Here is a 19,702-nt window from a genome sequence, read left to right as displayed (position 1 = left end):
TTGTAGGCCAAGTCATATATGTCATTGACAGTGTGAACATTGTTTTACATTATTCAATTCAATTCAATTTTATTTATAGTATCAAATCATAACACGAGTTATCTCGAGACACTTTACAGATAGAGTAGGTCTAGACCACACTCTATAATTTACAAATCCCCAACAATTACAGTAATTCCCTCAAGAGCAAGCAGTGCGACAGTGGCGAGGAAAAACTCCCTCTTGGGAAGAAACCTCGGACAGACCCAAGCTTTTGGTAGGCGGTGTCTGACGGTGCCGGTTGGGGATGTGATGAACAGTGGCAATAATAGTCACATTAATAATGGAACAGTGACTTCAAATGGTAGTCGTAGTAGTTCATGTCATATCAGTGCGCTGCAGGGCGTTACAGGATGTAGCGTGGCCCAGCAGAGCATGGATGGACGTAGCAGGAAGCAGCAGGGTTCAGCAGGACGCAGCATGACATTGCAGAGCACCGCAGAGCTTAGCAGGGAGTGCAGCAGGACCACGACGACAGCTGCAACCAAGATCTCTGTGCCAACGTTCTCCAAGGAAATACGCTGGGTGAAAAAAAATAAGGACTCCGGGGAGTAAACTCCCCAGAAGCTAGGATTAGTAACAAGCACTGGGACAGGATGCACACAAATGGTAATAGAAAGGGAGAGGAGAGAGCAGCTCAGTGTGTCAAAGGAAGGAATTCCCCCGGCAGTCTAGAACTATAACAGTGTAACTAAGAGAGACAGACAGGTCAAAGGAGAGGTGCATTATTTAGGTACGAGTGATGAATCTGCACTTTGCTGCATTTTTTTACTCTCCCTGCACATTAATTATCTTACTATTCATTGAATTCGTTTTATATTTAACTTGTGCAAATAAATTAAACTCAAGGATGAGTACCAACTAACTAGACATAAGCAATGAAGCAAAGTAAATCGTTCCTAAATGTTTAAATGTTAAAATTCCTATATGTCGCCTAATAAATCACTGATGTTTTGGTTATTTTAGCCTACAACGATGGATGTATTATAGACCCTATTACAACCATAGACTGTTAATATTAATAATACTAATAATACTAATAATAATAATACTAATAATATACAGTCTATGATTACAACCTGTTGGAGGACTCCACTGCCCCACAATGCATCTCGATGATAATGTTTTGATGACGTCATGTGTAGCTGGAAGGGAAGACAGCCAGTGGGTGGGCTGGGCTGTGGTCCTGCTTTCTGCTTCTTGCATCGCAAATAACGCTAATACGATTATTTAAACCTATTATAGGGATACAAAAACATCACAGAATGAGTTAGAGGCCGCATTTCGTGTGTGCCAGGTAGGTGTAGATGTATTTTATCGCTCTGTTTTCAGGGTCCTCGCCCGGCTGCGTCTTGTGCTTTGCAGCTAGCTTAGCTTGCATGGCTAACAGCAGCAGCGGGCAGCCGTCTGTCTGACTGGCGCCTCCGAAGCGCCTGCGGACGGCCAATAAAACCGCTTGTTAATGGCCTGTTAGCTTCAGCAAACAACCAAGCCCACAGTCCGTGAGGTTTACAAAGGGGAATTGCTGATAGCTTTGCTTGGTCGTATGCTTTATGTCAAAACCAGAGGCTGTGACATTGACATTTAAGGTGTTACCGTGATAGAGATTTTCTATTATTATTATTATTATGCTGACGTTAGTTGTTGCCAATGCTACACTCATTGTTAACTTGCAGAGGAACAGCTCCAGTAGAGCAAATGTTACCTTAAAGCCATTAGTTATAATTAGCTTGTTAACCAACAAGTAACTAACCAAGCACGTGAATATACTATTATATATATATATATATGTTAGGGTGAAGACATTTAATTATTTTAACTTAAGTGTAATTTTATTCCAGGTGGTTCTAAAATGGCTGCAGTTTATTCAATAATCAGTCATGTTTGTTTTTAAATAAAGATTTGACAAAGACCAACAGAGGACTATTAGCATTCAGCCATTATAATTTCTTGCCTCCTTACTGTATGAATCCTTGGCAGGGATCTTTAGAAAAAAATCCTCTTTGCAAGTGTACTCATTAAAACTGTTTCTGGATCCTCTTTCTTCCCTCTGTCAGTGCACTGAAACATGGGTCCTTGCAGTGTCCACATCCTTCTGCTGCTCTTGCTGCAGGCCCTACAGACAGCAGCCGAGGGCTCAGGTATTGTCCTCAATTGTCTCTCCACATTACGTTTTACTGGTTTCCGACTGTGATCTCATCTGCTTTTTTGCTGTGCACGCAAACTCTCATGAGCAACTATGTATATGGCTGGCAGCTATTTATCTTTAGTGATTAGTGTTATAAAAAGGGCAGCCATTACCCGTCTCTGTCATTGAAATGTATAGAGTTCAGAGCTAAGTTCAGGTTTAAGGTGCATTCAGACTTTTTTTTTTTTTTACCACATAAGTTATACCAGTGGTGTAGTGTATGTGATATGCAGGTATACCCACAACAACATATTTTCCATTATATTTTTTATATATTTTGAATTGTCATCTGTGTTTTTATTCTTCACATAGGCTAAATAAAGGTATTTCCACCGTAAATTGGTGCATAAAAGTGTATCCGAATATAGGAAATTAAGTCATTGATGTTCAGAACTTTCCTGCGGGAGGACACCCAGACCCCCCACTATGATATGGCCCCTTGCCCCAAAGGCAGATTCTGGCCAATTTACAGTACAGTATACCCACTACTAGAGCTGGGCAATATATCAATATTATATCGATATCGTGATATGAGACTAGATATCGTCTTAGATTTTGGATATCGTAATATGGCATAAGTGTTGTCTTTTACTAGTTTTAAAGGCTGCATTACAGTAAAGTGATGTCATTTTCTGAACTTACCAGACTGTTGTATTATTTGCCTTTACCACTTAGTCATTGTAGCCACATTACTGATGATTATTTATCAAAAATCTCATTGTGTAAATATTTTGTGAAAGCACCAATAATCAACACTAAAATATGTTGCGGTATCGATATTGAGGTATTTGGTCAAAAATATCGTGACATTTGATTTTCTCCATATCGCCCAGCCCTAATGTCACCTTGGACAAAGGCATCTTCAAAATCAATATAAGGTTATTGCATTACTGTTCCACCCTTCTGGTGACCGAGTGCCCATTGCAGCTCGTCTGTCTTTTAGTTGACAGTTATGTTTTGCCAGATGGGCAGCTTGTGAGTTTGGGTGAGAGTGAGAAAGTTGGTGAGACAGACGTCTTTCTGTTGGCTTGCTGCCTTAAATAAGTCAACATTGTTTATGTTTTTCCATGCACTGCGAAACAGCATGAGTTTATGTTGAATTCATATCATCTCTTCCACAGATGGACAGTTGGTGTGTCTGTGTGATAGCCCGAAATGCCTCCAAGCTACCCAGTGCCATGGTACCCGGTGCTTCTCTTCTGTCAAAGTTGGCAAGGGTGGTAGCGGTGTGGTATTTGAGCGTGGCTGCCTGGAGGGGTTGGAGAAAATCAGTTTGCATTGCTCTACGGCTCCATCCTTCCACCATGCCATTTTCTGCTGCTCCCAGGACATGTGCAACGGCAACACCACCAGGAGTTCGCTGATGTCTCTGCTTCCAACAGGTTGATATAATTTTAGGAAGGAAGTGAATTGTAAAATAGACTAATCATGTTCTGTAGGTGACTTTAAGATAATCTGACAAAAGAAAAGACATGTTGGTATCTAATCCACTCAATACATGTTTCTTTTCTACTCTTGCTCACAGCTCCAGAAGGTGAGCCAGTTCGGTATCGTGTGGTGACCGTAGCTCTCTTTGTACTTGGTCCAGTGGTGGTTCTGGCCCTGCTGTCTGTAGTGTCAGTTTTGGCCTGCAGGAGGCTTCATCACGGCCGTCTGCAGAGGCTGCAGGAATTTGACACTGAGCAGGGAGCCATAGACGGCCTCATCACCTCCAATGTGGGAGACAGCACTTTAGCGGTAAGAATAAGAGCGGTTCTTGTTGAAACAATGAAAAGAGTTTGGCAACAGAGTAAACAGAGATTCCATCTCACATGTTCTTTTCACTCACAGCTTTAACAGTATGTGCATCTGTATTGGTATGGTACTTTCAAGGTATCTACAAGTCGTGGTGAAGGATATCATTGATCTAAATGTATTGCCTTAAATGGTGCTAAGTTAAACATTGCTTGTTTCAAATTCACTTTTGAAAAGGTTGTTTGGTTCTCTATGGATACGTTGAATTCATTCAGATATGATAGAAACATGATTTTCTGTGAATACAGTCTGTCATATTGTATTTTAATTGGCATTCACAATGTGTATAAAACCTTCTAATTAGTGAAACTTTGATTTCACCCCAACATTAAAGTGGTTTGGTCATAACCATTTCCACAATTGTTTCCTGCTGTCTAAGCCTTAATTACGTCCCAAATGTCTGTAGTGCAAGTAAAGGATGTTGAGTAACGCCTACACACTCAAAATCATAACTTATTGAAAATAGACAATGTTTTCCATCCTAGCTAATCTGATATCCGTGTCCATCTGTAGGACCTGTTGGACCACTCGTGTACATCAGGCAGTGGTTCAGGTCTTCCCTTCCTCGTCCAGAGAACTGTGGCCAGACAGATCAGCCTGATGGAGTGTGTAGGTACGTATAACACACCACTATCCACAGGCCATCCCATAAGTTGGATTCAGATCTCTTTGATTGGGAAACTGATTTGATATGTATATATATGTAATTCATGTCATAACCAGCAGAATATTAATATAAAATATGACATACTAAACAAAAAAATCCACAAGTAGCCTACAGTACAGATTAGCTTACTTGCACAGAAAGCAATTTGTTGTCATTTGTGTCAGTAATCCTTGTGTCTGCTCAGTTTCAGTTTGCAGTTTATACCAGTGTTTTGGATGATTGTAAAAGCTATTCTAACCCGTATAGCGATAGACATCTGACAGCGATGTCCAACTGATGATGTGAGGGCAACAATAATATGAGATCACATCATTTTTGACTTGCTAAGCCACTGTCAAAGTCACATGTCATGTAATTCTTTTCATTGTTTGTGTTGTTTTGTTTAAAACCATAACACTTGGCTTAGGTTGGTGATGAAAAGTTTTCTCAACTTATCAAGCATTCAAATGAAAGTATGTAGATCACAAGCCTTGAGATCCCGTTTTGTACCACACAGTTCTGTTCGTACCAGTTTGGTATTGGAAAAATGTGGCTTTGTGCTGTCAGTGTGGAAATATCAGATCTGTTTCAGACAAATAGATTTCTCCTTTTTCATCTCCTTTTTCCAGGCAAAGGAAGGTATGGAGAGGTGTGGCGGGGCCAGTGGCAGGGGGAGAACGTAGCTGTAAAAATCTTCTCCTCGAGAGATGAGAAGTCCTGGTTCAGAGAGACAGAGATCTACAATACTGTGCTGCTAAGACATGAAAACATACTGGGTGAGTCTATTACACACAAATATGTTGATGATCTTGTTAGACCATTGTAAAGGGGGAACAGGTAGACTGGGTAAACCCAGCCCGATCTGCCGGCGGTTTGATTTTGCCCTGCAGCTCAGGCTGGAAACCTGTACATTTATCTATCCTGCTTCCATTTACAAATTTGCATGAACCAATCACAAACTGGCTTATCCACCTGGCACGCTATTGGCGGGTTTAACACAATGACAATAGAGAAGCGACCAAGCAGCTTTTTGTTTACATTCAACATTGCGGCCACCGAAGCGCAGCAACTCGTTGATGCCGCTGTCGCTGCTACATCACCCGGATCGTTGGTCTGATTGGTTGAAGGACTATCACATTGCGTACAGAGTCATTTGAACTATGCCTGTTGATCACACCTCTTGTGCAGTAGAAAATACAGAGCAGACTCCCCAGACCAAGCTCAATCTTAAAAGATTGAGCTTGGTCTGGTGATAGCCAGACTAGGGAACAGGTTGATTTGAGAAAAAAACATTTGTGTCACTGTAAAAGATGTGAATTCGCCCGTTGTCTTCACTGCATTCAATCCTGTCAGAGATGATGGTTTTAGCATCGTTACCAAGAACATAGATGTGACATATCTTGACTTAATGCTTCTTATGTTTAGCAGTTTCGATACCTTGTAGAAAAACCTGTTTAGTCAGAATCTCTGGAAAGAAATGTTTCTTTTCAAGCTGAATGCACGTGGCAGGGGTGTTTTCCACTTAGCTTTTCTTTTTTAATCTCAACTTCCTTTAACGTTCTTGTGTCTTAACTCCTTTATGTTTAAAAGCAGTTACAAATAGAGGTGAACACAATCAAATATGCAACACCATGCAATATGATAGAATGCAATCCAGCATAATAGCAAATACATAAATAAGAAAGTAATACACATTTTGATGATCTTTTAAATCTTGTATATCGTGTCTGTCTGCCGCCCCCATCTCTCCTCCCAGGTTTCATGGCGTCAGACATGACTTCTCGCAACTCCAGCACCCAGCTGTGGCTCATCACCCATTACCATGAGAATGGGTCACTTTATGACTACTTGCAACGAGTTGCTGTGGAGACGTCAGAGGGCTTGGCGATGGCGGCGTCGATAGCGTGCGGCCTGGTGCACCTGCACACAGAGATCTTCGGCACTGAGGGGAAACCGGCCATCGCGCACCGGGATCTGAAGAGCAAAAACATCCTGGTCACAAAGGAGCTGCGCTGCTGCATCGCAGACCTGGGTCAGTCCGTATTTTACCTTTATCTACTTCGACTACTATTAATCTGTTAGTCTTTATTTTTTCTTTCATGTTAGAGGGCCTTGTCCAGCACTTCATGCTTCAGATAAACCAACCTACTTGTTTCTGTCTACTACTGAAGATGTTTTAGTAGCATTAACAGGACAATATGTTTACTTTTTTATGCCATTACTAATCATTAGTAACATACATTTTACACAGATATATTTGATCATAGAAAGGTATATTGGTATAATATATAATATATATATATATATATATATATATATATATAATTGGTATATTTCAGGTGTCTTATTGTTATGTTTAATGATTCATATCAAAATACATTAAGTTAATCAAACTGCATCTCTTTCTGACTATTTCTTTAATGTTTGGAAACTATCATTGTGTACATTGGGTTGCAGTCTTCTTTTCTTTTATTGGTCTCTTCTCTATATCTGTACATCTTTTACCTGGTGGGTATTCGTGCCAGCTGAGATCTTTTTTTGTAGAATGTACTGTAAATACTGTATGTAACTGCATGTTACAGGGCTGGCTGTGACCCACTCCCAGGCAGACAACCTGCTGGATGTTGGAAACAATCCGAAGGTTGGCACCAAGCGTTACATGGCACCTGAAGTACTGGACGAGACCATTCAGACGGACTGCTTTGATGCATATAAGAGGGTGGACATCTGGGCCTTTGGGTTGGTGCTGTGGGAGATAGCAAGACGCACATACAGCAATGGTGAGTGGCATGCATTGGTGCATTTTTAGGACTGTGACATAATAAACAATCGCCTCTAATTTCTAATATTCCTATGTACGAATGTAAATCCAAATTGGCTTCAGGCACTGCTGTTAGGAGGGAGCATTTACCACTGGTTCCTATCCTATTGCTCCTGTTACTTGCACTCATTTTATCATCTCAACTTGACTTTCCAGGTATCGTTGAGGAGTACAAGCCTCCATTCTACGATCAGGTGCCGAATGACCCCAGCTTCGAGGACATGAGGAAGGTGGTGTGTGTGGAGCAGCAGAGGCCTTTCATTCCTAATCGTTGGTTCTCTGATCCTGTAAGTATTAGTTGTTGTTTTTTTACTTCTTATACTGTATTAAATCAACTAGTGCAGTGCCCGTTAAAAATGCTTGGCCTGTGGTATTGCTGCTTGTAGCTTTCTCCAGAACCATTGTAACCCAGAATAATTTACAGAAGGCCCCATAGCAACACAACTGTATGCTAATGACTTACTGGTTATGTTGGGGATTCAGATTTTACTCAAAAAATACAACAATTAAAATATGTTGCATTATTATTCATTAAACTATCCAGCATTATATTAGAGTTGAAAGCTCCACCTTAAACAAATATGAGGTCAATTTAAGGACATTGTGCTGATAATGCCTCTCTTTAACTCTTAACTAATAGTAACCATTTTAATGCAGGACTAGTTTGCACGCATTAGCTTAGAGGGCTAACTTGCCTTGTTTACTTTATTAGATTCCTTCCTGTGAGACTGTCCCCGATGTCGGACAAAATCCAAATAATACCCAACCCTAATACTATGACATTTGTTATGACTTTTTTTAAGGCATACAGTACCATGACATTTTTTATGATGTACTATAATATTTTTTCTGGCATTTTATACCATGTTTTTCATGACATTTTATGGCATACTATACTATATTTTTTCTGATATACTTTACTATGACATTTTTTAAGACATTTTAATGACATACTATACTATGACGTTTTTTTGACATACTATATACTATATTTTTCTGATGTACTATGACGTTTCTTTACATACTTGGTACTTTCTGACATTTTTCTGATATACTATGATGTTTTTTTCTGACATTTCTTTGACCTACTAAAGTATTGATGTTTTTTTCTGACATTTTTATGGCAAACTGTATTATGAGGGGTTTTTTTCTGACATACTTTACTATGACATAATTCATTTTCTGACATAATGGTAATAATTACTATTAATTATTATTATAATATTAATTATACTAGGACTTTTTATGGCAATTTTATTGGCAGAAGCCAAAAAAGTTGGGAACCATTGCTTTAACCCTTGTGTTTTCCTCCCGTCGACCATGCACTAGTTGTCCTCCCGGGTCAAAATTGACCCGGTCTGTTTTGCCAGTTTATAAAGCATGAAGTATAAATTATCACCCAATTCTGTGTTACATCTTCTTAACAACTTCTTTCCAACATATTACCACTAATTTTACACTTATTGTTTTTTATATATGGTCAAAAAAACACATTTATATCAAATTATACCTAATTTCTGAGTTAAAAAAAGCTGAAATTATGAATTATTTTGACTAACAGTTGAGCTCAATGGGAACATATGTTGATGGGTTATCACGGACTGGTATAAGTCAAAGTTTAGTGAAAATACTGTTTTGAAACTATTTCAATTTTTTTAACGGCAACCAATAATCACACTTGTTGTCCTCCCGGGTCAAAATTGACCCGGTCTGTTTTGGCTATTAATAAAGCATAAAGTATGAATTATCACCCAATTCTATTTTACACCTTCTTAGCAACTTCATTCCAACTCATTACCACTAGTTTTACACTTATTTTTGGAATTTATGGTGAATAAACTTCATTTACATGAAATAATACCTAATTTTAGGGGTAAAATAAGCATAAATTATGAATTATTTTCATTATAGTTAAGATCAGATGAACCTATGTTTGTGGATAATCACTGACTGGTATATGGTAGTGATTAGTCAGGATATGGTTTTGAAACCATTTAATTATTTTGAATGGCAGCCAATAATCACACCTGGGGCCCTATTTTAACGATCTGAAACGCAAGTATGAAACGCAAAACGCAAGTAGCTTTGTGGGCGGATCTCGGGCGCTGTTGCTATTATACCGGCGGGATAAATGACTCTTGCGCCCAACGCAAATCTAAAATGGGTTGGTCTGAAGTAGCTAGGTGTGGTTTGGGAGTAACGTGCAATAAACCAATCAGAGCATCATCTCACATTCCCTTTAAGAGCAGGGCGCTTGTTCCATGGCGGATTGCTATTATGACGGCGGATTTGCCTGGCGCGCACGCGGGAGCTGCCCGATGCGAGATGCGCAAAGTAATAAATGCCCGTCTTGGCTGGGTGGCGATGTTGCTGCGGCCTCTCGGGGCGGCATCTCCTCAAGTCTGGAAGGATTGCTGCAGTCATGGACGTGGGCCTCAAAGCGCTACCTGCACCTGTTGTGCCCCTTCCTCCCCCACTCCATCTCCGTCCACCCGCTCCATCAGGCGCGATGCGCGCATTACTCCCGGACCAGATCCCGCCCGGAGTGTCCAATCCCACCATAGTTCAACATCCGTCTCCTTAAGTCCTCTAATATTTCCTCATTTATGTCATCAACACATCCATGATTCATGGAAATGTGAAACACAACAAGCCACAAAAAATGCCGACTTTTTGTGGACTGTAAGTGCCTCCTGATCTATCAACCGCATGAAGCGCATTTTCAGTAATATTTTCCTTTGTAATTATGTATGGTTTTCAAAAATGGGAACTGCTGTAGATGAGAGAAGTGTATCGCGCGTTGTGTACACGCTACATTATGGCCAAGCGTACGCCCTAAAATAGCATCTGAATACACGCTACTGACTTTAGACTACGCACTGACTTTAGACCAGGTTTTTCCTGGTCAGTGGCCGAATTGTTTTCTGAAACTGCAGAATAGCACAAAGTAACGTTTGCGCCGGAACACGCCTCCTCTTTCGCTGAACCGCCCCCTGGAGCGCAAATACATTCCCCAATTTACCGACGTGCGTCTGTGGAGGGAAAAGTCCGCTGTGCGTCGGGTGCAAAATAGGACTGATACATGCGTCGGTGTACAAAGGCAATTGCGCTGAGTGCAAGATAGGGCCCCTGGTGTCTTCCTGGGCAAAAAGTGACCTGATCTGCTTTGCGTGTTTATAAAGCATAGGCAATTATAATTAATCACTAAAATCTGTGTTACCACTTTTATTCAACTTCATTCCAATTCATCTCAACTAGTTTTACACTTATTCTGTTCTATTTATGGTCAACAGACCTCATTTACATAAAATTATACCTACCTTCTGAGTAAAATCAGTTGAGATCTGAGATATTGAGATTAAGTATTAAGAGACTGAGTTTGGATTAATTGGATTAATATGTGACAATTATTATATTCCCAGGTTAAAATTAATAAATGCAATTGTATTCACAAACAAAGGAGAGCTACCAAAAAGGAAGAAAAAAAATTTACGGAAAGTTTACTTGGCCCCTTTTAAGAAAAGACACATCAAAGGTGTTATAACAACAAGTTTACAAAACTGTAGTTTGAAGTTGTGTCTGTATGTTTGTATTTGTGTGTTTGTGTGTGTGTGTGTGTGTTTGTGTGTGTGTGTGTGTACATACGCGCACATGTCTGTGTGTGCATGTGTGTCTGTGTACATTTTTATGTCAGGACAGCTCAATAGTGTGATATATTGCAGGTCTCAGCTGTTTCTCTGTGTGTGTGTGTGTGTGTGTGTGTGTACGCATGTGCGTGTGTGTGTGTGTGTGTGTGTGTGTGTGTGTGTGTGTGTGTGTGTGTGTGTGTGTGTGTGTGTGTGTGTGTGTGTGTGTGTGTACGCAAGCATGTATGTGTGTGTGTGTGTTGTGTGTGTGTGTGTGTGTGTGTGTGTGTGTGTGTGTGTGTGTGTGTGTGTGTGTGTGTGTGTTCATTTCCTGAAAATCATAATGATCCATTGCCCAATTTCAGGATGTTGTGTTTGTGAGTGTGTGTGTGTGTGTGTGTGTGTGTGTGTGTGTGTGTGTGTGTGAATGCATGCGCGCGCACACACATGTACATGTGCATGTTTGTTGTCCATGTGTGTGTGTGTGTGTGTGTGTGTGTTTGGGTGCATTTCCATGTGCTGGAAAGCACAATAATGTGATCAATTACATGAGGTAGTTCTCAGCTGCTGTTTGTATGAATGTGTGCGTTTGTGGGGGTGGGGGGTGTATGTGTGTGCATGTGTGTGGGGGTGTTTGTGTGTCTCCGCATGTGCATTCATGTACGTGTGTGTGTTCATCTGCTGTTGAGCGCAAAAGTGCCCCATTGCACCACCGGGTCAAAATTGACCCGGGAAGAACACAAATGCAATAAAATTAAATAAAACACCCAAAATTCTATGAAAGCAGTGATCATTAATTTTACTTGCGAAGAACTTAATTGGGAACCACCCATGCTATTTTTGGTTAATTTGGTTGAAAGAAACCCATATTTCAGATAAAGAAAGTTTGAAAATGGGTCAAATTTGACCCGAAGACGACACAAAGACATGACTAATTTCATCCCCACATTAGTGTGTTTCCTAAAATTTCAAGATGTCAGTGCTGATCTCCCAACTGTAAATTGCTAAACAAGGCAAAAGAGATTGGTACCAATGCAAGTGAGATAGCCATAACCCGCTAGTTCCCAGAATGCCCTTATACATCTAAAAGCTCTTGCAGTCACATTGATAGCAAAGTTTCCTCTCACTGTGCGTGTATCACTGCAGGACTCTCCTTTTATTTCCCTATCCTCTTTACCCTCTGTTTCTCCCCTCTCTCTCTCTCTCAGACTCTCTCTGCTCTGGTGAAACTGATGAAGGAGTGTTGGTACCAGAACCCCTCTGCAAGGCTGACAGCACTGCGCATCAAGAAAACCCTGGACAAGATTCACAGCTCTCTGGAGAAGGGCAAGGAGTCGTGAAGCCTCAGCGGCCACTGCCTGATGTCAGGGATCGGCTTAGAGAAGAGCCCAGTGATTGTGAAACGAGAGGATGATAAGGGGACGGACAGAGAGACCAGAGGAAAGAGTTGTTCAAGTCTCATGCAGCCTCATCCTTCTCTTGCTCTGTCATTTTCTCTGTGGTTGCCTTCCACCGACATCCCTCTCTCTGACTGGAAGCCCACACAGACGTTCAGACCTGTCCTGTCTGAATAAGCCAGTCTTTGTTACAGGACACCAACCAGTTGCCATTGTGCCCGCACTGACCTAAACTGTAGACTGTTACTGAGTGTGATGTATGGATGGCATATTGTAGTACTCCATAACAATGCTTTAACGCCCATGTAAGACTGAGACACACACACACACACACACACACACACAAAGTGTCTCTTACAATTCATTTTCTGATCCCCAGGCAGTGTTTTTGGCATGTTGCTGTGTCATTCTGCTCAGAGACAATCAGAAGTGTTTTACTCACTTAGCTTTATTAGAACATGCCAACCATCCCACAAAGATACACACTACAGACAAACACAAATATGTTCACTTACAAAAGGAAAAGAGCCAAAAGAATCTATTTGTTTTGAAACTAAAAATAGTATGATATTTATTAAGTCTCCACTGCTACCAAACTACTGAGGATATGTAAGACTGATTGTGCGTGAAACTGACTGTATACATATATAGGCATTTACTCTGCTGGACTTTCTGTCCCCATATTGTCATTAATGGAGCTAGAAAGCAAATAGTTGTTGAGCAATAGAGGGAAAAGGTAGGGAATTGTTCTTGCTAAGCTTGTTTGTTGAATTGAATAAATCAGGATAAAATACTACAGATATACAATTATCCTGGTGATTCCTGAAGGAGGCATGCAGTAAGTACCTGCCAAAAGGCATTAGTCTGTATCTTATAATAAGAATATAATCCTCTCTGCCTGGCACACTTCATAAACTCGCTGTGGCTCTTCTGTGCAAGCAGAGAGGAATAAAGGAATCCTTTTTTTTTTTTGTTCGAGCTGACATTTTTTTTTTAAGATATTGGAGGTAAAGTTGTTTTATTTAGCGAGGTGGGCTTCCGTTAACTCCATCTTCCATCATGCCACACTGTACAAGTTGCCTAAATAACAAGAAAACACTCTTTATTCATTTGGAAACTGTTTTATTCAAGATTAATTTTAAACAGATAATGTTGCCTAAATGTTCACAAATGCTGGTTTTGTTTTAGAAAGAAATGTTGCTTTGTCTTTTTTATATGTAATAAAACATTAACTGCACTGTTGCCTAATGATTAGTCAGACTGTTTTTAATTTATATACTTTATTAATTACTCTTGGGGAAATTCAGTTTTTCCACTCGCTTGGTACACACACATAGTATAGTTGGTCAAAAAAGTCATAGTATAGCATGTTGAAAAAACTTATAAAAAATTAGTGATATAGCATGTGGAAAAAATGTCATACAAAAGTCATAGTGAAGCATGTCAAAAAAGTCACTATAGTATGTGGAAAAAAGGGATAAAAAAAGTTATAGTATGTCGAAAAAAGTGATAAAAAGTCAGTATAGTATGTCAAAAATGTCATAGTACAGTATGCTGCAAAAAGTCATAGAAAGGTCATAGTATAGCACGTCAAATAAAATTATGAAAAAGTCATAGTATAGTATGTCGGAAAAAGGGATTAAAAAAGTCATAGTATACCAGTCATAGTATAGTATGTCGGAAAAAGGGATTAAAAAAAGGCATAGGATAGCATGTAGAAAAAAGTCATAGTATAGCATGTCAAAAAAGTGATAAAAAGTCATAGTATCATATGCTGCAAAAAGTCATAGAGGTCATAGTATAGCACGTCAAAAAAAAGGTAATAAAAAAGTTATAGTATAGTATGTCGAAAAAAGTGATAAAAAAAGTTATAGAATAGTATGTCGAACAAAGTGATAAAAAAAGTCATAGTATAGTATGTCAAAAATGTCATAGTATAGTATGCCGCAAAAAGTCATAGAAAGGTCATAGTATAGCATGTTAAAAAAATGTATTAAAAGGTCATAGTATAGCATGTCAAAAAAAGTGATAAAAAAAAAGTCATAGCATAGTATGTCGGAAAAAGGGATTAAAAAAGTCATTGTATACCATGTCGAAAATAGTGATTAAAAAGTGATACCAAAAGGCATAGGATAGCATGTAGAAAGAAGTCATAGTATAGCATGTCAAAAAAGTGATAAAAAAGTCATAATATAGTGTGCCGCAAAAAGTCATAGAAAAGTCATAGTATAGCATGTTGAAAAAAGTCAAAGTATAGCATGTCAAAAAAGTCATACTATAGCATGTCGAAAAAAGGTAATAAAACAGTCATAGTATAGCATGTCGAAGAAAGTCATTGTATAGAATGACAAAAAAGTCATAGTATAGTATGTCGAAAAAAGTGATAAAAAAGTCATAGTATAGTATGTCAAAAATGTCATAGTATAGTATGCCGCAAAAAGTCATAGAAAGGTCATAGTATAGCATGTTAAAAAATATTATTAAAAGGTCATAGTATAGCATGTCAAAAAAGTGATAAAAAAGTCATAATATAGTATGCCGCAAAAAGTCATAGAAAAGTCATAGTATAGCATGTTGAAAAAAGTCAAAGTATAGCATGTCAAAAAAGTCATACTATAGCATGTTGAAAAAAGGTAATAAAACAGTCATAGTATAGCATGTCGAAGAAAGTCATTGTATAGAATGACAAAAAAGTCATAGTATAGTATGTCGAAAAAAGTGATTAAAAAGTCATTGTATAGCATGTCAAAAAAAGTGATAAAAAGTCATCGTAAGCATGTCAAAAAAAGTGATAAAGAAGGCATAGGATAGCATGTCGAAAAATTCATGGTGGAGTATGTTGAAAAAGTGATAAAAAGTCATAGTATAGCATGTCGAAATAAGTTTATTTAACCTCTACTGAACCAGGCTTCACATTATGTGCCATGAACTACCCTCTAGCCCATCTGCTTTACACTTAAGCCAGTTCTCCTGGTGTATTTGACATCTTCATGTTCACTGCTTGGCCTTAAAATTGATCATAGGTTATGAGGTTTGAACCCACAACCATTGTGTTCTTAAAATCAGCTTTCACCTTCTGTGCTATGAACTACCCTCTACCCCACTGCTCTACTCTTAAGGAAGTTCTCCTGGCATATTTGACACATTCATGTTTACTGTTAGACCTTAAAATTCATTGTGCCTTGTGATGGTTGAACACACGACCATTGTGTTCTTAAAACCAGCTTTCGCTTTATGTGCCATTAACTAGCCTCTACTGCAACTTCTCTACTCTTGGGAATGTTCATAGAGTAGAGAAGTTGTAAAAAGTCATAGTATAGTATGTCGAAAAAATTATAAAAAAGTTATAGTTTAGGATGTCGAAAAAAGTGATAAAAAAAGTTATAGTATAGTATGTCGAAAAAAGTGATAAAAAAGTCATAGTATAGTATGTCAAAAAGTCATAGTGTAGTATGTCGAAAAAAGTGATAAAAAGTCATAGTATAGTTGGTCAAAAAAGTAGTAGTATAGCATGTGGAAAAAATGTCATAAAAAAGTCATAGTATAGTATGTCAAAAAGTCATATTATAGTATGTCGAAAAAAGTGATAAAGTCATAGTATAGTATGTTGAAAAAAGTGATAAAAAAAGTTATAGTATAGGATGTCGAAAAAAGTGATAAAAAAAAGTCATAGTATAGCATGTCGAAAAAAGTTATAAAAAAGTAGTAGTATAGCATGTGGGAAAAAAGTCATAAAAAAGTCATAGTATTGCATGTCGAAAAAAGGGATAAAAAAGGCATAGTATAGCATGTCGAAAAAAAAAGTAGTAGTGAAAATGTCATATATGTCAAAAGAAGTAATAAAAAGTCATAGCGGAGTATAATACGCATAATGCAAAAGTGATAGAAAAAGTCATAGTATAGGATGACATAAAAGTCATAGTATAGTATGTCGAGAAAAGTGCTAAAAAAAGTTATAGTATAGGATGTCGAAAAAAGTGATAAAAAAGTCATAGTATAGCATGTCGAAAAAAGTTATAAAAAAGTAGTAGTATAGCATGTGGAAAAAAAGTCATAAAAAAGTCATAGTATAGCATGTCAAAAAGTCATAGTATAGTATGTCGAAAAAGTCATAATATTGCATGCCGAAAAAAGGGATAAAAAAGGCATAGTATAGCATGTCGAAAATGTCATACTATGTATGTCCAAAAAAACTGATAAAAAGTAATAGTGCATGTCGAAAAAAGTCATTGTATAGATTGTCAAAAAAGCCTAAAAAAGTCACAGTATAGTATGTTGAAAAAGTCATAGTATTGCATGTCGAAAAAAGGGATAAAAAAGCATAGTATAGCATGTCGAAAAAAGTTATAGTATCGCATGTCAAAGAAGTAATAAAAAGTCATAGTATAGTATGCCACAAAACGTCATAGAAAAGTCATAGTATAGCATGTTGAAAAAAGTGATTAAAAAGTCATAGTGTAGCATGTTGAAAAAGTCATAGTATGTCCAAAAGAAGTGATAAAAAGTCATAGTATAGCACACCGACAAAGTCATAGTAAAGCATGCCAAAAAAAAGTGATAAAAAGTCATAGTATAGCATGTCAAAAAAAATTATGAAAAAGTCATAGTATAGCATGTAAAAAAACGTGATAAAGGCATAGCAGAGCAAGTCGAAAAAAAAGTCATGGTAAAGTATGTTGAAAAAGTGATAAAAGTCACAGTATAGCTTTCAAAAAAGTCATAGTATAGCATGTCAAAAAAAGTGATAAAAAAGTCATAGTATAGTATGTTGGAAAAAGGGATTAAAAAAGTCATAGTATACCATGTCGACAATAGTGATTAAAAAGTGATAAAAAAAGGCATAGGATAGCATGTAGATAAAAGTCATAGTATAGCTTGTCAAATAAGTGATAAAAAGTCATAAGTATGCCGCAAAAAGTCATAGAAAAGTCATAGTATAGCATGTTGAAAAATACGTAATAAAAAAGTCATAGTAGAGCAAGTCGAAAAAATTCATGGTAAAGTATGTTGAAAAAGTGAAAAAAAGTTATAGTATAGCATGTCGAAAAAAGTCATAGTATAGTATTTCAAAAAAAGCGATAAAAAGTCATAGTATAGTATGACGGAAAAAGGGATTAAAAAAGTCATAGTATAGTATGTTGAAACAGTCATAGTATAGTATTTCCAAAAAAGTATTAAAAAAAGTTGTAGTATAGTATGTCGAAAAAAGTCATAGTACAGTATGTCGAAAAAGTCATAGTATAGTATGTCCAAAAAAGTCATAGTATAGTATGTCCAAAAAAGTTAATAAAAAAGTCATAGTATAGTATGTCCAAAAAAGTCATAGTATAGTATGTCCAAAAAAGTTAATAAAAAAGTCATAGTATAGTATGTCGAAGAAAGTCATAGTATAGAATGACAAAAAAGTCATAGTATAGTATGTCGAAAAACGTCATAGAAAAGTCATAGTATAGTATGTTGAAAAAAGTGATTAAAAAGTCATTGTATAGCATGTCAAATAAAGTGATAAAAAAGGCATAGGATAGCATGTCGAAAAAGTCATGGTGGAGTATGTTGAAAAAGTGATTAAAAGTCATAGTATAGCATGTCGAAAAAAACGTAATAAAAAAAGTCACAGTATTGCAAGTAGAAATAAATTTATTTATCTTCTACCCTGAACCAGGTTTCACATGATGTGCCATGAACTACCCTCTAACCCATCTGCTCTACTCTTAAGCCAGTTCTCCTGGTGTATTTCACATCTTCATGTTCACTGCTTGGCCTTAAAATTGATCATAGGTTATGAGGTTTGAACCCACAACCATTGTGTTCTTAAAAACAGCTTTCACCTTATGTGCTATGAACTACCCTCTAACCCACTGCTCTACTCTTAAGTCAGTTCTCCTGGCATATTTGACACATTCATGTTCACTGTTAGACCTTAAAATTCATCATGCCTTGTGATGGTTGAACACACGACCATTGTGTTCTTAAAACCAGCTTTCGCTTTATGTGCCATTAACTAGCCTCTACTGCAACTTCTCTACTCTTGGGAATGTTCATAGAGTAGAGAAGTTGTAAAAAGTCATAGTATAGCATATCAAAAAAAGTAATAGTATAGCATGTTGAAAAAGTCATAGTATAGTATGTCGAAAAAAAGTCATAGTATAGAATATGAAAAAGTCTTAGTACAGAATGTCAAAAAAGTGATAAAAAAGTCATAGTTTAGTAAGTAAAAAAAGTCATAGTATAGTATGTCGAAAAAAGTGATAAAAAGTCATAGTATAGTATGTTGAAAAAGTCATAATATGGCATGTTGAAAAAAGTGATAAAAAGGGCATAGTATAGCATGTCGAAAAAAGTCATAGTATAGCATGTCAAAAAAGTAATAAAAAGTCATAGTATAGTATGCCACAAAACGTCATAGAAAATTCATAGTATAGTATGTTGAAAAAAGTGATTAAAAAGTCATAGTGTAGCATGTTGAAAAAAGTCATCGTATAGCATGTCAAAAAAAGTGATAAAAAGTCATTGTATAGTATGTTGAAAAAAGTGATAAAAAGTCATAGTATAGTATGTTGAAAAAGTCATAATATGGCATGTTTAAAAAAGTGATAAAAAGTCATAGGATAGCATGTCGAAAAAAACGTAATAAAAAAAGTCACAGTATTGCAAGTCAAAATAAGTATATTCAACCTCTACTGAACCAGGCTTCACATTATGTGCCATGAACTACCCTCTAGCCCATCTGCTCTACACTTAAGCCAGTTCTCCTGGTGTATTTGATATCTTCATGTTCACTGCTTGGCCTTAAAATTGATCATAGGTTATGAGGTTTGAACCCACAACCATTGTGTTCTTAAAATCAGTATTCACCTTATGTGCTTGAACTACCCTCTACCCCACTGCTCTGGTGTATTTGACCTATTCATGTTCACTGCTAGGCATTAAAACTATTTGCACCTTGTTGTCAGTTGAACCCACAACCTTAGTGTTCTTAAAACCAAATTTTGCTTTATGTGCCATTAACTACCCCCCTAACCTACTCTTGAGGGTGATATCCTGGCATATTTGACACATCCATGTTCACTGTTAGACCTTAAAATTCATCGTGCCTTGAGATGTTTGAACACACGACCATTGTGTTCTTAAAACCAGCTTTCGCTTTATGTGCCATTAACTAGCCTCTACTGCAACTTCTCTACTCTTGGG

General features: G+C 37.5%; 1 protein-coding gene across 1 annotated transcript; it reads left to right on the top strand.

Moving 5' to 3' along the window:
* The first annotated feature begins 1,177 nt into the window (after positions 1-1,177).
* Positions 1,178-13,748, top strand: acvr1l (activin A receptor, type 1 like). The gene is made up of 10 exons (XM_039786269.1): positions 1,178-1,336; positions 2,097-2,180; positions 3,349-3,609; positions 3,753-3,964; positions 4,535-4,634; positions 5,297-5,443; positions 6,424-6,699; positions 7,250-7,447; positions 7,645-7,775; positions 12,323-13,748. Exons 2-10 carry the CDS (start codon positions 2,108-2,110, stop codon positions 12,452-12,454), a joined length of 1,530 nt encoding a protein of 509 aa, XP_039642203.1. The 5' UTR covers positions 1,178-1,336; positions 2,097-2,107; the 3' UTR covers positions 12,455-13,748.
* Positions 13,749-19,702: the final 5,954 nt, after the last annotated feature.

Source organism: Perca fluviatilis, chromosome 20, assembly GCF_010015445.1.
Source record: "Perca fluviatilis chromosome 20, GENO_Pfluv_1.0, whole genome shotgun sequence".
Lineage (NCBI taxonomy): Eukaryota > Metazoa > Chordata > Actinopteri > Perciformes > Percidae > Perca > Perca fluviatilis.
This window is presented reverse-complemented; position numbering and strand designations above follow the sequence as displayed.

Bases quoted from the DNA above. Each gene is read 5' to 3' on its own strand.
- acvr1l (XM_039786269.1), top strand. From the start codon at position 2,108: ATGGGTCCTTGCAGTGTCCACATCCTTCTGCTGCTCTTGCTGCAGGCC. The intron at 3,965-4,534 runs GTAAGAATAAGA...GTCCATCTGTAG, and splicing joins TGGGAGACAGCACTTTAGCG to GACCTGTTGGACCACTCGTG. The intron at 4,635-5,296 runs GTACGTATAACA...TCCTTTTTCCAG, and splicing joins CAGCCTGATGGAGTGTGTAG to GCAAAGGAAGGTATGGAGAG.